Here is a 24,415-nt window from a genome sequence, read left to right as displayed (position 1 = left end):
CAGGCAACTATTAAATAACCTTTTAATTCTGCTGTCTGAAGGACTTAAATAACCTCTTAATTTTGCTCTCTGAGTGACACCAGGAAGATGCATTTCACTCAAAAATACACATGCCACAGAGTGTTTCTAAACTGCATTCAAAAATATTGCAACACCTGGCATTTCACACCTTTGTTTATGCCATTTCAAATATAAATAAATAAATAAATCTAAAGTTATCATCCTTAAACTCAAACTGAAACCACATGTCTACAACTTAATATAAATTAATTAAAAATATAAAATACAGCTTCCTGATGAAGTGGTGTAGAGGAGGATTTTCGTAAAGAGCAGCTGAACGTTCAGCTACAATTTGCCAGAAAGTACATCTGAGATGCAAGCCTAGATTTGATGTTTTGGTGAGAGAAACTTGATGTAAATAACATATGTAAAAGACATATTCAGTAATGTTCATGTTTCCATCCCCTGACTTGTCTGAACAAAACTGGCAATAAAACTAATTATTATTTACAGGTATGATCAAGTTTTAGAGATTTGCTTTCAGTTTGAGGACGATAATTTTAGAAATTTTTATTCTTTATATTTTTTGTATTTCTTGTATTTGAAATGGCATAAACAAATTAGAATGTGTGAAATACCAAGTGTTCCAATACTTTTGGAAGGCACTGTATCCTAACATTATGACGAGTGCCAAATGAGTGTGGTATTATTACAGTTTTGTTTAAGAATGTTTAATTTTCACTGTTGCTGCACTTTGTGTGAAATCATAGTCATATCGTATATCATACTGATATGACAATATTGAGATACAATAATTTCTCTATATTTTACAGTCCTACTGTCAACTAGCTGAAAACTTTGAATATTATTTTACATTTACATTTAAAAATGCTTAAAGTGGCAAGGGGTTAAGAGGGCTTTAATTAGTGGGGTCTGGGGGTTGGATACCCCAGAAGCTGAAAGGAAAAAAAAAAAAAAGAAAAACACTTAAATAGACAGGGGTCTGAAGCTGAAAGGTTTTAGCTATGCTCATGCTCCCAAGAACCATTTTACTGAAAAAAAAAAAAGTCTGAAGGGCCTAAATGACATGGTTAGATGGTGAGAAGCTTCCAGGCAAGTGAGAGGCAAATAAAGAAAAATGCTTAAAAAGGTGGGGGTCTGAGGGATGGAGCCCCCAGAACCTGAAAGGTTTTAGCCACGCTAATGCTCCCCTGAAGCATTTATTCAAAAAAAGTCTGAAGGACTTAAATGACTTGGTGAGATGCTGAAGAGCTCATTCATGTCCGCGACATATACATATTAATTATATTACTGAATTTACTAATTTTGTGTCCCTAAATTAAAGGAGCTACAGTGGGAAAATAAGTATTTGAGCCCGTCAGTTTTGCAGGATTTCCCACCTACAAAGAATGGAGAGGTCTGTAGTTTTTATCGTAGGTACACTTCAATTGTGAGAGACAGAATCTAAAAAAAAAATCCATAAAATCACATTGTATGATTTGTAAATAATTAATTTGCATTTAATTGCATAAAATAAGTATTTGACCCCTACCAACCAGCAAGAATTCTGGCTCTCACAGACCTGTTAATTTTTCTTTAAGAAGCCCTCTTATTCTGCACTCTTTACCTGTATTAATTGCACCTGTTTGAACTTGTTACCTGTATAAAAGACACCTGTTCACACACTCAATCAATCACACTCCAACATGTCCACCATAGCCAAGACCAAAGAGCTGTCTGTGTTGTGTGGGCCGCCAGAAGAGGAGGTACTGCTGGCCCACCACCAGAGGGCGCCCTGCCTGAAGTGCGGGCTTCAGGCACGAGAGGGCGCTGCCGCCAGGGACACAGCCGGGAGTGACAGCTGTCACTCATTAATTCCTGACAGCTGTCACTCGTTCTTCATCATCGCACTCCATAAAACCCAGACGTCATCTCCACCTCATCGCTGAGATATCGTACTTCTTTGGAGGTAATAGACTCAGCCGTTTGTGTTTTACAATATAATCTGTATATTGTGAGTGTTTACAGGACTACCGGTCCCTCTGTCTGTGGAAGCTGAGTGAGTGCTGGACGGCACTCTTTTCCCCTGAGGAATCACTGTGGTACTCTGCAGAATATTGAGTGAGAGGTGGAGGTGGCATTCCCACCGTTGTTGTTACGGGGTGTACACACACCCACACTTGACTGTCTTTGTTCTTCACCAGCAGTACCAGATCCGACAGTCGGGGACGGTGATCACCTGGGAATTCGGGACTTGGCGGCTCCAGTATTCACCAGGTTCGGTGGCGGCGGAAATCGTGTGGTTCCGGCTCTTCTCAGGACAGACGTCTTCTATCCTCGAGCCTGCCCACACGTCACCTTTGTGGATTGACTGTAATCATATTCTGAGATTGTCTGTATGTTCGTTGTGCTCCTTCACAACATTGTTACTTTTTGGCTCATCTATTGACCGTTCATTTGCACCCCCTGTTGTGGGTCCGTGTCACTACACTTTCACAACAGTCTGAGCTGTCTAAAGACACCAGGGACAAAACTGTAGACCTGCACAAGGCTGGGATGGACTTCAGGACAACAGGCAAGCATCTTGGTAGAAGACACAATTGTTCTGATTATTTATTAGAAAGTGGAAGAAACACAAGATGACTGTCAATCTCCCTCGGTCTGGGATTCCATGCAAGATCTCAGTTTGTGGGCTAAGGATGATTCTGAGAAAGCTCAGAACTACACAGGAGGACCTAGTCAATGACCTGAAGAGAGCTGGGACCACAGTCACAAACATTACATTAGTAACACATGATGCTGTCATGGTTTAAAATCCTGCAGGGCAGCAAGGTCCCCCTGCTCAAGCCAGCACATGTCCAGGCCCGTTTGAAGTTCACCAGTGACCATCTGGATGATCCAGAGGATGCATGGGAGAAGGTCATGTGGTCAGATGAGACCAGAATAGAGCTTTTTGGAATCAACTCCACTTATCATGTTTAGAGGATGAGAACAACCCCAAGAAAACCATCCCAACCATGAAGCATGGGGGTGGAAATATCATACTCTGGGGGTGCTCTTCTGCAAAGGGGACAGGACGACTGCACCGTATTGAAGGGAGGATGGATGGGGTCATGTATTGCGAGATTCTGGCACACAACCTCCTTCCCTCAGTAAGAGCTTTGAAGATGGGTCATGGCTGGGTCTTCCAGCATGACAGTGACCCCAAACACACAGCCAGGGCAACTAAGGAGGGGCTCCATAAGTAGCATTTCAAGGTCCTGGAGTGGCCTGGCCAATCACCAGACCTGAACTCAATAGAAAATCTTTGGAGGGAGCTGAAACTCCAAACCTGAAAGATTTGGAGAAGATCTGTATGGAGGAGTGGACCAAAATCCCTGCTGCAGTGTGTGAAAACATGGTCAAGAACTACAGGAAATGTCCGACTTCTGTAATGGCAGACAAATGTTTCTGTACCAGTTGTTAAGCTCTGTTTTCTAGGGGGTCAAATACTTATTTTATGCAATCAAATGCAAATTAATTATTTAAAAATCATACAATGTGATTTACTGGATTTTTTTTTTTAGATTCTGTCTCTCATAGTTGAAGTGTACCTACGATAAAAATTACAGACCTCTCCATTCTTTGTAGGTGGGAAAGCCTGCAAAACTGACAGGGGGTCAAATACTTATTTTCCTCACTGTATATGCCATTTATTTATGATATAAACCATAACAGACTACTTTTGTCATCAAAGGTTAAGGAAATGTGCTAAACTGAAATACCAGCCTCTCTGACAAAAATGCCAACCCTTGAATATTCTTGTTTGAAGCATTCCATTTCATGATGGAAAGTAGATATTTTGTCTGGACTTACTCACTGCTCATTTCTCAGTCCTGCAGCCAGTAGCACCTGGACACCCTAGGTTTTCAGATATGAAAAGGATTCCAATCAGAAATGACTTCAAACTGCTTTAAAAATTCTTGGCATCCTTCCAAAATTCTCCATGACCAGAGACATAATAAAATGTAGGTTATAATATTCCAGAAGCATTTGAAAGATGCTTGTGGCTTTGAACCCAAAAGGATTTCAAAAAAGTTGATTAACAGATGGCTCATTTTCTCCTTGACAGGTAAGAACAGTCCTTCAGAGAACTTATATTTAATCACAGCTACTAGCAGAAAATTTCAAAAGCTGAATACTCTCATTCCACCTCTGTGCAGCTGGGTTAGCAAGGCAGCAAGATTATGAGACACACACACACACACACAGACACACACTCAGCTGAATACTGTGGGATAACGCAGTGTCATGCTAACACAAATGAATCACAAAAGCCACGGCTGTTTAAAGACATGAAATTAAACCAACCGACAGAAAAGCTTGCTCATTTGATCAGTGCAGGTCGGTAGAATACTAGTCTTTCTGAATCATGACATTTGGGTACCGTCATGAAGCTTTGGGCTTGTTTAAAACCCCAGAGCCATTGTGTCATGTGAGCTCAGCTTAAACAAAAGATTTACAAGCACACTTTATTATGAAGTTGTTGGACCTGGTAACATCCGTTTCCGTAATGTCCATACTCTGAAAGTCTGGAAATTTATGGTCAAACCACTTTCGTTCGTTTTTTTTCCTATTTCTTTAAGTTGTCACTGTTTATTTCAGTAGTGAATGACAAAAGCAAGCAAAAAAAAGCAAAAAGCAACCACACCAACACCTACTGTGGTGATTTCTATACTGTTCATTTTCTGCTGTTTCTCTCTCTCTCTCTCACACACACACACACACACACACACACACACACACACACACACACACACACACACACACACACACACACTATCATTTCATAAAATGTGCATCTTATCGTGACCAGTACCTGACAGTAACACACACATCTTGATCAAAACGTGATGTGTCACATCCTGTCTGGTTGCATCTTGTGACGCCGGCTTAAAGTCTTGACAATAACTAACGTGGCAGAAATAAGACTGAAAATGAAAGTTTGACTCGAACTTGACTGAATTTACAGTATGAATGCAATTACTTTATACATTACAGGAACAGTGACGTCCAAATTGTTTGTTCACGTAGACCCTGTGTCCTTGACATAGCAACCTGCATGTGCTTCGAGTTTGAGGAGGAGAGGAAGTGGGCGGAAAACGCTCCCTAATAATAGTTTGAATCTGGCATGCGGCATACACTACGCACTTTGAAGTGTCAAGAAAAATACATGACAAAGCACAAAACGCGTCAATTACACATCCATTCCACCTAAACCAAAAGGAGGAACTAGGTGACGTTTTCAGATGTGACACTCTCATCATACACAAAACCAGGTCAGAGGACACAATGCCAGCAGTTGGTTTAACAATAATTCAGTCACTCAGGAGGAACTTTGAAGATAAGCAGCTAAAGTCTGCTCACTCCAATGAGTCTCCAAGTATGTGTTTGTGCACATCAAAGAGAGAAAATACATGTGATATAGCACTAAGTGCCACAAATTTAATTTTAATCATGTTGACTTTCCAAAGTCCACCCAAATGCCATATGAGCCGCCGCTTGTACAGAACGTTATGCACATCATTAATTTGGCACACTGTGCAGGCTAATGACCGCATAGTGTTCTCTAATGTGACAGGAAGCGGACAGCACATGATCATGGAATAAATAACACTGACAGGCAGCCAGGGAATTTGGGTTGTTGACCCAGACACTAAGTTGGTGTCCACTTTCTATTTAAAACAACACTGTTGGGTCTGAAGGGCAACTGGAATGAATACCTCCTGAAAGGCGAAAAATAACTCATGCAATAATTAATAACTAGTGTGTTGCCCGTGGGGATCCACAGGCAACAGTTTGGGTAGTGTTTATAAAAACGTAGCTGACATTATGAGTTGGAATGGCGTGTGAGTCCAGAATGTTTTTAGAACCTTAGACCTCAACAATTTTTAGAAGAACTCAACCCTTTTATTTCCTGTTAATTACATAATTTTTTAAATGTTAATTTACTGTTTTAATGTATTTGCCAATTGTTTAAGCTCTTGTTATCATATACACACACTATTATTATTATTTTATTTTTACTTCTATTTTGCCATTTTATTTTTAAATGGACCACAATGGAAATTTTCTACTGTCATCCATGTATTTTTAATGTATTTACAGTTACATTATGTACTAAACATATTAAATAAAATCACGCATGCATACTTTTAATATATAGATGATTTACCGCCCCCTGCTGGGATGGCATGTGAGCCCAAAATGAAATTATCAACATCCATTGTTCAGTGTTGTTAGCCAGTGTCCATTTCTCTATTAGTCCTGAATCAACATTCTGTTTTGGGCGGCATTCATCCATGACCCAAAATATATAAGCATAACAAACAGAAGATGTCAGCTCTTCCCAGGTTGTCCATGATCAAAGTTATGGGCACACATGCACACAGAGCTTTTCGCCTTTTCTACATTCTGCCGCAAGCAGGTGCTTTTATTTTTACACACCCACAAACAGAGACGTGGCAAAAGACATCATCAAACACTTGTCACGGCAAAATAACACTAAAGCCCCATCACACATAACAAGAATGTGAATTAACCAGGCCGAAACGGAAAATATCACCTTCATCGGATGCAGTCAGGAGGGAAAGAGGCATGGTCAGCATTGTCAGAATGCAGCCAGACTACCTCGTCCACACCTGCATGATGGCATCCAAAGCGAATGTGGACAAGAGTTGAGATGACACAGACTGCTGTCAGATGGTGATCAAGTACCATTATGTATATTACAGCGGTGAGATCCATTCAGATCCGTGCCTGACGTGCGCTATGATGCATTACTGTGCATGAGACCATGGAGAGGCGCAGCGGCACACAGTGCTTTCGGTTTGATTGTGCACTGTTCACATTCACTGTACATGATGAATGTGTACCACATGCATGTTATTACATATCAACATTATCTTTACTCTCCCTGGCCGGGGTCCAGTGGAGGTGGACATATGTGGCACAACATGCCAGGAGGCTTTGCTGTGACTGATCAATCTCAGAGCTCAATCAACCGTGATCAGATCATTTCAGATGCTGTTTTGATGCCATCAGAATATGTAGACTGCGATCAAATGACGCAAAAACTGCATATAGACCGCCGTGAGATGTGCCTCCTATCTCGATGGCGCCAAGAGTGTTTTGAACATGTGCAACACACTCAGGACAGCCCAGCGAATGGGACCAAATATGTAGACTGCTCAGAGACTACTGTCCGTAGGTCTTCAGACCACACCTCAATACTTCCCGATTGTGGCCGGATATGTCATTCTGATGCCATTCGGGCTCAATCGGCGTATGTGTAATGGGGTATTAAGTCACTCATAGTAATGGCAACATGACACTTAAACCACTCATGGTAATGGCAACATGACACTTAACTCACTTATGGTAATGGCAACATGGCACTTAACTGACTAAACCAAGTGAACTACAATAACACAACAAATCAATAACACTAACGACACTGTTAAACTAACATGAACCACAGTAACAGCATTTAAAACACCAAAACCTCAAACACCCATTGTCCATTGCAGCACAATGTCAATTGTTCACTGTTGTTAGCTAATATCACTAATTTCTCAAAAGAAATACTAGTCCTATCAACTTTCTGTTTTCGCACTGTTCCTCCTTGACCCAAAATACATAATTATACCCAACGGCAAATGTCAGCTCTCCCCACACACATGCATGCATACACGCACACAGAGACCACTTGGCTAACATAGGTAATCATCATAATCATCATCATCATCAGGAAATTCAAAGTCTTTTAGCTCCACAACATTTAAATGAAAGTGCTTAAAAATGTAGTGGTTTTCAACCCATTGTAGACAACGTTTTCTCCACATTCTAAAAAAGCCCCCCAAAACTCTCAATATCAGAATGATTTAAATTTAATTGTTAAATTATCAACTCCATCCCATCATCCAGATCTGACCCAAAATCTAATGTTTCTACTCTAGACAAGAGCAAACATTTTCATAAATTCTGCTAATTTGTATAATGTCTATTTCAATGCTTTTTCTTTATAAATCTTCAGGCCCTACTCTTTTTTTTGCCAGATCCAAGTAAAAATCAATTACCATATAACAATATGCCAAACTTTTTTTCTCTATCGATACATTACATAAAAAACAGTGTGTGAGAACTAAAGTGATGAAACAGAAATAGCTACAAGGATAATCAGCATTTTTCATGTTCCAAAAACAACGTGACTGGGGTAAAAAGAGCAAACGGCAGTAGATGTAAAAATATAGGAATTTATAATTGTTTATTCCGTCCATTCCTGGTCTCCTTTTTACAGAGGAAAGGGCAAACAACAAAGATAGTGCAGAAATACCGTAAAACGTATGCAAGAGGACGTTAGATGATTTAGAGGTCAGCTGATATGTGGCCAGGATGGCATGCACAGCACATGCGGCTTTACACACAGAAACTCACTGTGACACATACATATGGCTGTGTAATGTGAGAAATATTAATGGCTCAAAATGGATGGAGTTAAGGAAAACATATATATTCAGTGTACAAAACATGAGGAACACCTCCCAACCATCATCTTACATTCCCTCTGCTGATACAGTGTCTTTAACAAGCTTCCACCAGGGGCATCAACATTTCCTCCACAGTCCTGTATATGAAGTCAATGTAATGGTTGACATTGGTTTAAATATCAGAAAATCAAAGCTTTCATCCAGATTCTCCTGACTGGGAACATGTTTTCCTATTGTTTTGCACACACACTCTAGTTAAATCTAAAGGGAAAAAAAACAGGATGGTAAAACCTTATCCATTAAATTAAGAATGGGTGCGTACTGAGTGCCATTCAAGGTGGATTCCCTTTTGGAGAGAAAGAATGGAGATGAGAAAAGATGAAGCATATGATTAGAGACAAAGAAGGGAGGGGGCATTTTAAAGGTAAACATGTCAGAGGAGAGAGAACGATGACTGAACCACTGTTGACAGGGTTTTGCATTGTGGCTGGTACGTATGTGATTTCATAATTAATGGTGAATTGCGGCTGCATAATGATGATGTATGATAATGTGTTTGTATGTGAGTGAGGAGCAGAGAGATCTCACATTTCCAGCACAGTCTTGAGCTGCTCCAGTTTAGATTTCTTTTCTTCAATCTCACAGTCATTGTGCTGGCCCAGTTCAACCAGTAGAAGGCGGGCAATATCCAGAACTTCCTGAGGACAGTATGATTTGAAAAAAGATATGAAACTTGGCAAGTGATTCATTTGTTTAACAATAATAAAAAAAATTATATAGGAAGGCTTGAACATTTCAAACTGAATTTGCTTTGGATCCTTTCAGCAAATTTCTGCAACAAGCAGCAGTGGCCTTTGTGAACACCAGACCTTTGCTTTTGAAATGAAGAAGCTGAAAAACAAGCAAGCTCTTTTCCAGACACGTGACCTCAACCACACCTACTTCCACTACTTCACCAACTACCTACTTTCCATCATGCATGCAATCAGATTATTCCGTGCAACAATTCCAGATATAAGCAAAATAAACTTGGTTTATGTTTTGATCTGGTGCATCAAAGTTCACCAAATCTGAATCAGTTTATTCATTCGTTCTCTGTCCCACTTCTTCCAGTCAAGGGTCACAGGGGAGCTGGAGCTTATCCTGTTGGTCATTGGGAGAGAGGCAGGGCACACCCTCGACACCAGTCTATCATAGGGCGGGCACACAGGAACCAACAAACTCATTCACGCCTACCTACGGTCAATTTAAAGTTTTCAATTCACCTAACCTGCATGCTTTTGGAAGTGGGAGGAAGCCAGAGCACCCAGATGGAACCCACACAAACATGGGGAGAACGTACACACACCACATAGAAAGGACGAGGTCAGAAGCAAACTTGCGACTTTTTCGCTGTGAGGCAACAGTGCTAACCACTAAGCCACCGCGCTACCCTGAACCACTTTATCCTATCTATCTATCTATCTATCTATCTATCTATCTACTCACTGAATCTTTCTGAGGAAATTCCAAGACTTGAATGAATCTTGAGAATGTAACATTCGTTATGATCTTGATATTCCAGTTTGTAGTCTGTAGTGTCAGAGTGAGTGGTGTCTTGCGGGATCAAGTCATTTTGGTTTTATTTTGGGAAACCTAAACAAATTACGATTGTCTACTTTATTTTGATAATTGTGGAAGGTTGTCAGCATGTCATTTTTTTTTTGCAGCAATATTGCAGTTACTCAGAGTAACACCATAAACATGAAACATATAATCATCTTTTTTTTCTTTTTTTTTTTTGGCACAGCTGTGTGATGAAGCAATATCAAAGGCCAACTGGGCAACTTTCAAGATCCTGGAACTCAAAGATGTTCAGCTGACAGCATGAATGAGTGTATCACGTAACCATACTGAAATGGCTCAGAATACACATGTGGGGATTGACTGACTCTGCTCTCTCTTTCTCCATTTGAGGTGTTGCTGTCTGATTTCGAGGCCAGCCGCTGCAGGCGAGCACTCGGTTATTGGACCCCTGTTTGAGCATTCAGCCTACGTGAGATTGCAACTCCACTGATTAAGAAGCCTGACTAATGTCCATATGAACATTCATGCCACCTTCATGCATTGGTCCCTAACAAACTATAATCTGACTTTTTTTTGTTTGTTTGTTTTGCATATAGGGCAACACGGTAGATTAGTGGTTAGCACTGTTGCCTCACAGCGAGATGGTCATGGGTTCAATTCCTGCCCGTGGCCTTTCTGTGTGGAGTCTGCATGTTCTCCCCGTGTTTGTGTGGGTTTCCTCCGGGTGCTTCGGTTTCCTCCCATATCCAAAGACGTGCGGGTTAGGTGGATTGGAATTTTTAATTGTCAGTAGGTGTGCGAGTGGGTGTGAATGTGTTTGTTTGTTTGTTTGTGGCCCTGTGACAGACTGGTGTACTGTCCTAGGTGTGCCCCACCTTCCGCTCTATGACTGCTGGGATAGGCTCCAGCCCCCCGCAACCCTTAATTGGACTAAGCGGTTGAAGATCAGTGTGTGAGTGTGTGTGTGTGTTTTGCATGTATGAAAATTCTTTGTTGTACTTTATTTGATCTTTGCTATAGTCAGAATGGCCTAAGCAGTGGGGCACCCCTCTGAGCCTGGTCTGCTTGAGGTTTCTTCCTCAAAAAAAGGCCTGAGGGAGTTTTACCACTATTGCCTATGTGCTTGCTCAGGGTGGTTGGTAAGACCTTACCCTTGTGAAGCACCTTGGGACGACATATGTTGTGATGTGCACTACATAAATAAACCGAACTGAATTGAAGTAACAAAGTACTTTTGTAGTGCACAATCCTCAAGTGCCACATATGTTACATGAGCATTAGTGTCATGTCTCTGAAATCTCAATGAAGTCACTCAACGGAAAATGCTTTGAGAGCAGGAAGTATTAAAAACAAAAACCAGTAGAACAGATGACATGCGAGGAAAAAAACAAAAACAAAACACTAGATTGAAAATTTTCTCTCTCACTTGCAGCTGTTTTGGCTTCTTCAGTTTAAGCTTTCCAGACTTGTAGCCTCCATGTTTTTCAAACAACTCAAAGAACCTGTATAAGAAAATCAGAACAAAATGCCAGTTACAAAATTATGAAAAATATGCCCAAGGTAAAAACATTCAGACTCCTTGTATTATTTCAGAAAGTAAATGTAATAAGTGAAGGCCTAGAGGCAATCTGGACTGTATTTACCATTTTATACTTTGCAGTGAGACCAAGTTGTAAAAGCAGCTTATGTGTAAAAATACACATACGTGTGAAAAAAGTAACATACTCATGAAAAATAATGTACATCAAACACAGTATAACAGAAAATCTGTTGTACATTTTGTCCTGGTAAAAGTAAACGTCTTTTTTCAGATGCTCCCGTTAGGGTTGACACAACAGATTCTCCTTCTCCATCTCACCCTGTTCCCCCATCACGTCCCCCAACATCCCTCACGACACTCTCTGTTACTTCACTTACAGTGGGTTGCAAAAGTATTCAGCCCCCAGGCTTCTCAATATAAAAATTTCTAAAATTATCTTCCTTAGACTCAAACTGAAAGTAAAGTCAAAATGTCTTTATTTGTCTCCCTAAGGAAAATTTGTCTTGGACAGAGGCAAATCTTTACAATGTGATATAAATTAATTAAAAATATAAAAGCCAAGATGATGGGTTGCATAAGTAATCAGCCCCTTTGGTATAATGCCTGTAAATAATCCGTTTAATTGCCAGTTTTCTTCAGACATGTCAGGGAATGGATACATGAACATTTTCAAGTCACTGAATATGTCTTGAACTTTATTTACATCAGTTATGAAGAAATACAAACAGAATGGCACTCTATGGTACATCTGTGTGGAGTAGACAGTTCTCAAAAACTGAGTGACTATGCAAGAAGGAGAGTGAGGGAAGTCACCAAGACACCCAGACAACCCAGAAGAAGTTACAGGCTTCTGTGGCAGTGATTGGAGAAATTGTGCACAGTGCATGTTTTGCATTTTGTATCCCCAGTTATACAGCTTCATGATGAACAGAGTACAGGGGTAGTTTGGTTTATGTCGCATGGTACTGCCCCCTGGAAATTAAACGTGAATGGAGAGGGGCCAGACTTGTCTGACTGTGCCAGGCTAACCTGCACCCATTTTCCATGTAATGCAGAGTTGTGTGATGAAGGGCATCCGGGGTAAAGTTTATGTCAAATCATGCAGATCTATATCAGATTTGCTGTGACAACCCCGAGAAAAAAGGGATAAGCTGAAAGAACTAAAATAATAATCACCAAAAAAGAAGGAGGAATGTCCTAATGCTAAAATTAGACTTACAACAGATGTCGAACCTCCATTTTCATTTTTTGCTTTGGTGTACGGTCTCCATGACGAATGATGGCAATGACACAGCGCAGCTCCATCCTTTATAAAGGGCAAAACACAAGCAAGTTAAAGCTATCCACTGCATTTAATAAGAATTTTCTTCTGCCCCAACGTAACTTTATTTCATAACTAGCTGGGGTTCCCGGCACTACCCGGGTTAAACTGTTTTAGACATAAGCCAAATGCCAATCATTTTAATCAAAACAATTGCCCAACATTTGTTTCTGTAATGCTGATGTCTTATAAATATAATAGTTAATGGGCTAAAGTTTGTCCAGCAGAACTATAAGAGGTGGGCTCCCTAAATTAAGTGGGTTACTTGGGTTAAAAGACAAACACATTTGAAGTCCTTCATGCAGACTTTGTTTTGCAATCAAATTTATAACAAAATTACACAGAAAAGATAGGTAAAAGAAAATGTAAATATCAATGAATCAAAACTGAGGGAGTGGTGTATTTCACTGTTTTTACATTGCAATTTTATAAACATAAAATGAATGTATTCAGACAGGAAGGCAAACTGGGTTTTACAGGACATCCAGGTGCTTAACAGTTGAGAACATAAAGTAGCTGAAGAAAGGGATTAAATAAACAGAGCTGGCCAACACATATACAGGGCTGGAAATTTGAATCTGCCTGGTCATACCCACAGCCTCAGCCCAAGCATGTTGTTGTTTTGCTGAGTATGCTGTGGCTGTGCTGTGCTGAGTGTGCTGTAGAAAGGGATTAAATAAACAGAGATGGCCAACACATATACAGGACTGGAAATTTGAATCTGCCCGGTCATACCCACAGCCGGCTATTTTGGGGTAATTTTCAATTTCAATTTCTTTCCTTTATATAGCGCCAAATCAGAACAGAGTTGCCTCAAGGCGCTTCACACAGGTAAGGTCTAACCTTACCAACCCCCAGAGCAACAGTGGTAAGGAAAACTCCCTCTGAGGAAGAAACCTCAAGCAGACCAGACTCAAAGGGGTGACCCTCTGCTTGGGCAATGCTACAAACATAAATTACAGAAATAATTCACAGAACAATTCACGGACGAATATACAAGAATTGCTGTTGGTGCACAGGACAGGAGGATCGCCAACACAAACACAACTCCCATCTCTGGATGGAGCTGCACCTTAAACAGAGAAAAAACAGAATCAGGCATCAGAAAGACAAAAAAAATACTGTATAATTTGCCAGCATTAATCAACAAGAAAAACAGAAGAAATACTAAGGTGATCGCCGGCCACTAGCCCTAAGCTTCACTAAAAGACCCAGAATTTAGGTGAAGTTGAGGCCGCGGTCCACTTCAACTACTAATAACATGAATTAAAAGAGTAAAAAGCATAAAACAAAACTGCACCAGTATGCTAGCCATATGAAAGGGAAAATAAGTGCGTCTTAAGTCTGGACTTAAAAGTCTCCACAGAATCTGATTGTTTTATTGACGCAGGGAGAATTTTCAGTTCAACCTTTTACAAAAAGGTACCAGTTTGTTCCCCACATCATGAGGATTCAGAATACATATAGTTTTTAGGGTTACATATTGTGGTTTGGGAGTTTATCCCGGACAGACAGAAAGACAGACAGAAGTGACAGCATGAAAAGCACATGATACAACACTGTATGGTCTTACATAAATGGCTATTTTGGGGTTAATTTTCAGTTCAACTTTTTAAAAAATTACATCAGTTTGTTCCCCATGCCATGAGGATTCAGAATATATATAGTTTTTAGGGTTACATATTATAGTTTGGGAGTTTATCGCACATGGTACACCGCTGTATGGTCTTACATAAAAAGCTATTTTGGGGTAATTTTCAGTTCATCTTTTAAAAAATGTTACCAGTTTGTTCCCCATGTCATGAGGATTTATAATATGTATAGTTTTTAGGGCTACATATTATAGTTTGGGAGTTTATCCCGGACAGACAGACAGAGGTAGCCCTTTATGTATACAGATATGCAAACAAAAGATTCACAACCTTATACAGGCATGATCAAAATACAATAGCAACATGCCACAATACACTGTGAAGTTTCCAAAGATACTGTTTGAGGATCAACTGGTGCTGTTATGCTACATGGCAGACCTTCAACTGTGACTGAAAATACAAAAAGAACCCTGATGTAAAAATAAATCATATGCCAGTGGACACAGTGAATAAACATTGTCCTCCTTAAATCCCATTGGGATGAATTCCACACAAAATCTGGACAAAACTCTCAGGATTTTTGCTGGATATTTGCTGGACAAGTAAGACAATAGTCACACAGGTATGTGCAGTATCAGCTGTCATACTGACGGTAGTTCCAGTACAACATTCTTACTTGGTTTAGTAAAATGAGTCAGTGGGGAAATGGGCACTTAATCAGAGCTTTATTAAACCCTGGTCCCACTGAATAATGAGCCACCTAGCATTTTTTTTTTTTTTTTTGGTACGAGCCCAGTTATTCAACTATCGGGGGAGAAAAGTGGGAGGCTCTGGGAGGAAGAATATTCGGCTAATGAGGCTCATCTCTGAGCATGGTGCTAATTTCAAGAAGCTCAAAATTTAGCAACAACAGCATGGGGCAGTTTGTGTATGAGTTACTATGAGGGCAAACAAGGATTAGAGAAGCATGTTTGTGGTGAGGACAAGGCTGTTAAAAGACCATTATCCAAACACCTGGCGGCTACAGTACGAGGACAGGACAGGCTATTTTGGCTCCGCCCTCTTGTGCACGACAATCCCACCTGCTTTGTGCGCAGATGCTGTATATAAAAAAATTATTTTGTAGCGGATTAATCATTTTCTGCCACAGTTTGGATGTTGAAAACACCTCTAATCACTTCTGGAAAAGGTAATTATTTGTAATGTTTATATTGTAATAGCTTGGTAAAGCAGTTGCATGTTCATACCTTCTTTATAAGCAGCTGTAAAAGTATGTCTATGATAGATTTAAAATCTTGTTATAATGGATCAGATGAGGCGCACTCTGTGTGTGCTCACGCAATAACTGGCACTCAAGACGAGCATTTATGCAGAATGCGAGCACACAAAAGAGCGATTCTGCAAACATTAATGGACGAACACAAAGTTAAAAGTTGGATCACGGTGTCAAAATGACTGAAGCCACAGAAGAAATAAAGCCAGTGAGAAGAACCACAAACTCGACTGTCCAGGAAACAGTGGTTCAGTTCTCGCTAGTCGGGTTATGGATGTGTATTGTGTCGTGGTTTTTTTTTTGGGGGGGGGGGGGGGAGAATTAATCCACACAGGTGCAGGTGTATATAATTAAAGCGGCCATCTCATTATGGTGTCTTTTTTTGGTCACAGAGAGCTGGGTGAACTGCTGCATTTAGTGGCTCTGGAACACAGGTGAACAGCAGCCTGGTGCACAGATGTGCAACATCAGCCAGAATGTACAGAAGCGTTTTTTTTTTTTTTTTTTTTGGACTGCGTTTAAAAAATGTGACCAAATCTTGAATGGATGCTGTGACTTGAGAACCCACACTTTAAAGGGACCAAGTGTGGGAGGGCTGGAGGTTTGGACCAAACCTAAGCCTAAACGTGCACCAACGTCGCATTATATGGTGCTACATGGATTATATGTGGCTTGATGTGGATCATATGCGACAGGGCTCACATGACAGGTCGGTCGTGGCTCACTAGAGGCTGATACGTGGCACATGGGAGGTACAGAGAGGCACATAGAGGCGCCTTAAGCCCGTTTACACATAGACAGTTTTGTCGGCGGGTAGTACGTAGACCAAAGTCCGCGGTAGTTCCGGCTGTTTTCCCGGTGGAAAGCGGCGGAGCATTTTGCCGGCATTTTGACCGCCGTACTATCTGCAATGAGGCGGCTAAAACGCCGCTAAATCCACTGAATAAAGCGCCGTTTTGATGCCGTAGCATCCGGCACACGTCAGGCAACGGGGGTTAATACCCAGTTCTATCCTTTACAATCGCAGGTTAAGACGCGGGTGAGAACGGCGGTGTTCTGCTGCTGCCGATACTGCCCTGTGTACCGCTGGTTAATACCCAGGTTTTTACCCAGGTTTTTACCCAGGCAAACAGGGTAAATTCTGCGTTACTCCAGGATCATTTGAATATTAGGCACCGCCCCCAGAGCATCCTGTATAATAAGCTGGTTCTGCACACACTGTCATCATTCTGCAAAAATATCTGGAGGCCCCTTCTGCTAAAATATCTGGAGCCTCGTTCTTTTCTCTGAAAAAAATAATCTGGAGCCTCATTCTTTTCTCAACAAAAAATTATCTGGAGCCTCGTGCTTTTCTCAGCAAAAATATCTGGAGCCTCGTTCTTTTCTCTGCAAAAATATCTAAAAAACCTTTTCTCTTCAAAAAAAAAAAAAAACGGAGCCTTGTTTTTCCTTCCGTCTTCTTCTGGCCGAGAGGCCTGCATGCAGCGCGCTACCGTTTTTATACTGACCGCTGCCTATCGGCCGTTTTGAACGCCATTTTAACCAGGAGGTGGCGTTTAGAACGGCGTAATGTCCGCTAGCACCACCGTTTTGTCTGCCTCTGTCGCCGGTTAAAACGCCATTGAGGACGCCGATGTGGGCTCTGTCGCCGTTTTACACGCTGTTGGTTAGGGATACAACGCCGGCCGGCAATTACGGTGGTGTAAGCTGCGGCACTACAGGAAGGGGCAGGATGAAACGGTGATTAAAAAGTATCAAACTCCGTTGTTCGCGTTGTCTCCGCCGTCACGCGAATTCTCCGGGAGCGCTCCCGGAATTATTTGACATGTTGAATAATTTTTCCGACGACTCCCGGTGAAGCCTGAACTAAGCCACGCCCCCTTGCGCTGGCGTTAACAACGGCGTTTGATCCTTAAGACGGCCAAAAACTCTTCCGGGACGCTTCCGGGAGCTCTTACCGTCTATGTGTAAACGGGGCTTTAGTAGCGGATACGTGATAGCTTAAAACGTGGATCATTCTTTCAATAGTCGCTGACACACCCATGCGTGGCTCATTATTCATGGCTTATTATTCGGTGGGACTGAGGCTTAAGATGTATTTTTTAATGTTAAGTCAAAAATTCTGAATTTCCAGTTAGAGCAAATGCAATACTAACTTTAAACCTTGCAAACGCCTTTCCTCCGTCAAGTCATTTGCAAAATTTGATGAAGAAAACAGTGTATTTGCAGTGGGATCCCTCCAAAATGAATGTGATAAAACACAAAAATAAAGGTAAAGGTATAATAACTAGCAGTGTTTCCCCTAGTTTGTTGTTTTGTTTGTTTTCAGGCCTAGTGCTAACCAAAAATTCAAATCAAAATGTGCAGAGAGCAGAAAAATGAGAGGCAATCCCAAACACACAAAGTCTCGAATTCAACTAATGTATAGTCAGGAAAACATGGCAGATTACAATGTTTTAAAGATGCAATTTGCCATAAAATTACTCTGATGTATACTAGTTTCCTTTTTATGTGCATTACTGCAGAGTGTGAGAAGACTGAATTAATAAAAGTAGAGTGTCTGCTCTGTTCACATGATCCTGCAGCTTTTTCTCTGCTCACAATTGCTTTAATTTCACTATAATCCTGAATCAAGTCTCACACAGGTATTACTTTAAAGCAATTCATCATGGCAATGACTCTGTATTTTCCCACGCTATTAACCCTCTGGGGGCTGAGGGCATTTTTTTGGACAGTTCACTCGCCTGGCATAAATGTTTTATTATTGCTGTTAACAGCTCTCCCTGCGTCCCACAATCAAGTTTTATGCCACTTTTTTTCAGGATAACCTGTACTTTCATAATATATATGCTTTGTTGTGTTTTATAAGTGTAATAAAGGTTTACAATCAGAAATAAGAAAGGAAAAAGTAAAGCGGAAATAATTTTCCACACACATTTATTCAAAACACACAGCAAACTATAATAAACAACTGTTTTGACACTTTATAAAGGTAATTTGAGGTCTTGTGTGAATGACTGTACAACAAAAAGGTTCAAACAAGAAACACAAATGCACATTTTGAACAATATATACAAAATGGTTGATGCATTTTGTTTGTCTTCATCTCAAAGCAATTTCTGTCTGCTATTACACAAAGGTCACATCACAAATTTCTACTTCTACTGTGTTTTGGAGTGTTCTGTGCTGCTCCTAAAGCAGCTTTCATTCACACTTTGGCCCACTTTGGCTCCTTAAAGTCTGAGGAGCGGCCCCTTCCCCTCGCTCCATTTATATGGTAAACAAGTGCTTTACGCCGAGAAAGCAACATAGTTATCCAGCAACATTCACATGTAAATTAGTGGAGCAATCCTGATAGTTACACACTCTTGAAAACGATCTTCGGCTTTTCATGTGAGGTAAATCTGTCCTACGATTGGATTTTGGAAAACCATGTGACGGTGAACCAATTCCGATTGGACACTCACATTGCGCACATCATCACACAGCTTCTATGAGGAGTACAAAGATGGCTTTTCAGCAAAAAAAAACAAAACGTTTCTATCTCATATCATTAAAAAGGTATTTCTAATTTAGTAAAGTTTGGTCTCAGCCATTGTATACGACGGCATCGGCCCCAGAGGGTTAAGTAAGCTTTGGATTGAATCGCACAGTGTAAGCCCAGCTTAACTGGAGGCTGGTCAGTAGGCCTGTCACTAATATTACTGTATCAACTTATTGGTCAATATATATGAGGATGAACATGATAATTTTGCTCTGCTCGACATACAGCCCCTTTACATGCGTACTTGTTTCCATAAGTGACCAACATTTCAGTGAGTAGTGCTGCTTCTGTCCATCTTGTCTCCTGCTCTGTGCACGGGAGATGCTGCAACAGCAAACCAGCCACTTGAACCAAAGTGACTACATAGTCAATTTGCTTGTCAGTCAGGGGGGAGGGGGGGGGCATCAACCCTATAATATTGTGAAAAACATGAGTAGATTTGAACACAAATTTGTTGAAAAATTTAACAGGGACCTGAGCTTTAACCACCAAAAACTATTGCTTACAATAATGTCACTGACAGCACCGGAATTTCATGTTTGAAGAACATGGTTCATCTGGAGATGAAACAGCTGGTATGTAGTGTCTCTGTACATACATGGTTCCTGAGGTTGTTGGAACAATGGGGATGTCTTCAGCTTCCATGGGGATGGACCAGGGGATGTGGAACTGAGGTGCCAGCTCTCTCATGACCAGGTTGCTAATGAGGCACATAAAATTAACAAAAACTTCACATCATCCACATTTGAAGATTACCCACATAATGTAACAATGCACATATTACAAAAGCATTGATTAAAAATAACACAAAATAAACATGATTAATGATACTTCTCTGATTTATTATAAATAGAAAGATAAACCTTCCATTTTAAGATTTAAATCAAAATGTATCTCTCCAACATTCCTGTGATATAGTTTCAAGAAAATCACAAATCCCATCATTAAAACTATACTCATTGATTTTTTTATGTTTTATTTTTTACTGGTAGGGGAGAGAAAATAACAATCACACCCTCAGTGCATACTCCATAAAGTACGAGGGGATGTCAAAACGTTTTGAGCCTCACACATTTTTCCCCACTCAAATATTACAATGCATCACACCTGATCTACATCAATGTCTTAGCTACTTATTTCATGTAGGATCATACTGCTCACTTCAATTGTTGAGTCATAACACTGTGTGGAAGAGACATACCCTCCAGTGTCAGTTGTGGTATTTTGCTTCACCACGACAACGCACCAGTCCACACCAGCTGAGTTGCCACGGACGCTGTGCGCGAGTGTGACTATGAACTTCTTCCTCACCCACCTCATTCTCCAGACCTAGCCCCTAGTGACTTCCACCTCTTTCCCAGGCTGAAAAAAATACCTCCGGGGCCAGAGATCTGAGGATGATGATGAGCTGACTGCTGCAGCGGAGGGCTAGTTAGGGGACCAAGATGTAGAGTTCTACCGATCGGGTATCAAAGACTGGCAAACTAGATGGAACAAGTTTATGGAGTTGGAGGGGGACGATGCTGAAAAATAAAACATTATAAATCCAAATATCTTGCTCTTTCTGTTTTAGACTCAAAACTTTTTGATATCCCCTCATATTATGATTTTATTCAACACTGAAGTAAACACAGACATAATATTAACATTCATTCTGAACTGTTACAAATACAACATGCACTTCCACTTTCCCTTTGGTCTGGTCTTCACAAACATTTGAGGAAAATAATTTGCTTATTAATATGCAATGCAAATTTGCACATCACCATGGAAAGGTAAACCTAACAATACACTTCATCTATATCTGCCACATATAAAGCAATAATAGTACTAAACTGAAGTCAGATGATTATGAGTCCAATATTAACAACTCTTTTAGCTTTAGTTTGGACTGCTGAGACAAAAAAACAAGGCCTTTGTCTGCTGACAAATGCTGAACTGTTAACCAGCCACTTGTAAATGTCGGATGCTGGGCAGGCAATGAAGAGTACAGTGGTGCTTCATTGTTTCGCAGGAAAGACCGACGTCCAAGGTCACATAGGGAACGGTCAGAGACCATGCACCAGGCTGCACAATTCTGCCTTCACCACCTTATAAAACAACCCACGTTCTCATGTGGTGACCACACAGGCAGACTTATGTTCAATCCTCAAATCCTAAAAGAAGCCACCTATCTGCTATGTCCAGTTGTTGGTTGGCCATCTCCTTGCTCTCAGGCAGTCACTGGAGTCCTCAGTACCTGCATGCTGGACTGAAATCAGGAAAATCCATTGCATGTCCATATTGTCCAAGCTGATGCATCCTTTAGTAGTATCCCTCCTCTGGGTCTCCTTACATAACTGTTCATTTACAGAAAACATCCCAGGAGTACCTAACAGAGATGCGTGGATCAGCTCTGAAGTGATCCAAATCTGCTGCTAAAACTAAATCATCCAACAGTTATGCACCCGCATCAAAACGTTACTCTGATTTAGATGTCTGCACCCATCCCCACCCAATCATCATTACAATTATTCTACTGTGAAATTCATAGTTCTGTATGCAGATTACAAATGAAATAAAAACCCACCATTGAAATGGGACGTTTGTTTGTGTTGTGCATATGAGAGGTGTTCAGCTCACACACGTACAAAAAAAAAAAAATTCAGCTTGCAAATAACCTATACCTAGGTAATAAAAAGTGACTACAGAGATTAATACATCCTTTCAGAGCTGAGAACAAATACAAAAAAGCACAGAAGCCTGATTTTATCTTGCCAAGTTTTTACAAGATCTGTTACTCAGTGGTTTGTTTGTTTGTTTTTTTTTGTGAGGAGTGACTGCCTGCTACCCCAATATTAAGCTTATTTACATTACTTCACCTCCTTTTTGAAAACTAATCCCAACAGCTCAGTCCAAACATGGGGATAATGGTAAATGGACTACATTTATGTAACACTCTGCCATCTGCAACAGAAGCTCAAAGTGCTTTACAATGATGCCTCACATTCACCCATTCACACAGACACATACCTTGCACGCCAGAGTGCTGCCATGCAAGGTGCTCACTATACACCGGGAGCAACTAGGGGGTTAAGGACCTTGCCCAAGGGCCCCATCCGGTCAGGCTGGGTTTTGAACCAAGGATCCTCTGGTCTGAAGCCCAATGCTTAAGCACTAGATCATCACCTCCCAACGGGTGTGAGGGCAGGCCAGCGGGGGGAGTGCGGAGGGGGAAAAGTCATGCTGACTGTGGACATCTCCATTTCTGTCACTCCCGCAGTCAGTACACAACTTCTCCAGCTCCAGTCATACTCTACGCACACCACTTTGGCACGTGTCTTAAGGGCCCTGTCACACCTTGACGATTCAGCCAGCGTATGTCGACTTTTGAAAAATTTGGTGGATACGTTGAATAAGTTATGCAGCTGTCACACAGCACGGTATGGTATGGGTCAAAACAGTTAAGTCTGTCTTTGTTTGCGTTTTCACCGCCGAACACTTCTGTTTGGAAGGCGGAGCATGGAGATGCTGACAAGCACATCATTGAGCATGTGTACGCTTTTGCACGGCCTCGCGCTTCCACACGGACGCCAAACAGAGTAATTTAACATTTTTTAAATTTTATTTTTGTCTTGGTGGATCATGGAATTTAATTTCATCATGTGCAGAATGCCGAAGAGTCTGCTGATGCCTTTGGTAAACGCTGACGTGAATGAATGAGGCACTGTGACTCTTTCAACTTTTAAAATAAAGTAATAGTCTTGTTGTGGGACAAGGAGCTGGCGTTCTCTGGTTCAGGCTGAGAAACAGACAGGGAGAAGACAAAACACAGAGTAACGCTACATTTCTTCAGCCACGACAATGAACTAAAGTATTTTCAGATGTCGTTTTCCAAAATCAGGATGCTTTATGTGGATACATTTTTCACTTTCATGACACATGGGGAGGTGACAGCGGCATAAGCACTTAAAAAAAAAAATCATCTGTGCCACAAAGCAGTTATCATATCACTTTGTGGTGGGGAATTGGCAAAATGGCACTTCCAGCACCTGCACGCAGGTGCCCCTGCTTGCTGAGGTGCACAAAACAGAAGCAGTGAGAGTGAGAGGTTCGGTGGTTGTCTCCTGCGTTGTACCCGGCGACAGGCGCCCTCCTCCCCGTGCACACTGCTCCACTTTGGCTCCGGACAGAGTATCCTGTTCCCTGTTTCCCCGCTGTGCCGCTGAGCTGGATCCTGCTGTCCTGCTCCACAGAGTCTCCTCTCTCATTGGACAAAGCCACTTAGGACACAGCAGAACCAGAACACTGCGGCACATTTCCCAATGGATCAACCAGCCAGAGCCAAAACGACAAGAGGAATGAGGCAGCCAGTTCATGAAATAAAAGACAATTGAAAGTGGACAGACAGGGTGTCAGACGGTGTTCCAATCTCACCGGAGAGGATCAACTAGTGGAAACTTTTTTCCACTAGTGGAAAAAAGTTTGCAGAAAGAACAGCCTGCCTATTTGTAAGGAGGGTTTGAATTTGAGCTGCGTTCACATTATGCGCTGAAGTGATTTGGATCTGACCTTCTCATTTTTCTGTGCCTGTGTGTGATGCAGTGTACACTTTCACAAATTACAAGATATATTTACTTAATGTGGGCAGCACGGTGGCTTAGTGGTTAGCACTGTTGCCTCACAGTGAGAAGGTCATGGGTTCAATTCCCGTCTGTGCCCTTTCTGTGTGGAGTTTGCATGTTCTCTCCGTGTTTGTGTGGGTTTCCTCCGGGTGCTCCGGGTTCCTCCCACATCCAAAGGTATGTGGGTTAGGTGGATTGGAATCTTTAAATTGTCCATAGGTGTGCGAGTGGGTGTGAATGTGTTTGTTTGTCTGTTTCTGGCTGTGCGACAGACTGGCGTCCTGTCCTGGGTGTACCCCGCCTCGCGCTCTATGAATGCAGGGATGGGCTCCAGCCCCCCGTGACCCTTGATTGGACTAAGCGGTTGAAGAAGAGTGTGTGTGTGTATACTTAATGCAGGGGTAGTGGCCAAGTGGTTAGTGTACTTGGTTTCGTTGCGGAAGGTTC

At 41.3% G+C, this 24,415-nt stretch overlaps 1 protein-coding gene across 10 annotated transcripts in view; it reads right to left on the bottom strand.

The window, feature by feature from the left end:
* Window positions 1-24,415, bottom strand: part of ppip5k1b (diphosphoinositol pentakisphosphate kinase 1b) — a 212,640-nt gene that overhangs the window by 96,492 nt on the left and 91,733 nt on the right. For all 10 annotated transcript variants that reach the window (XR_004562139.1, XR_004562138.1, XR_004562140.1 and 7 more), the window contains exons 10-13: window positions 19,963-20,064; window positions 12,854-12,940; window positions 11,521-11,596; window positions 9,117-9,226 (exon numbers count right to left, since the gene is read on the bottom strand). Coding sequence is in view for 7 of the 10 variants with exons in the window: in XM_034175924.1 (XP_034031815.1) it covers window positions 9,117-9,226; window positions 11,521-11,596; window positions 12,854-12,940; window positions 19,963-20,064 (375 nt within the window). In the remaining 3 variants the exon portion in view is untranslated. The remainder of the gene's footprint in view (window positions 1-9,116; window positions 9,227-11,520; window positions 11,597-12,853; window positions 12,941-19,962; window positions 20,065-24,415) is intronic.

The sequence above is a fragment of the Thalassophryne amazonica genome, chromosome 8, assembly GCF_902500255.1.
Source record: "Thalassophryne amazonica chromosome 8, fThaAma1.1, whole genome shotgun sequence".
NCBI classification, from domain to species: Eukaryota; Metazoa; Chordata; class Actinopteri; order Batrachoidiformes; family Batrachoididae; genus Thalassophryne; species Thalassophryne amazonica.
The sequence above is the reverse complement of the archived record's forward strand: the minus strand, read 5'-3'. Positions and strand labels throughout refer to the sequence as shown.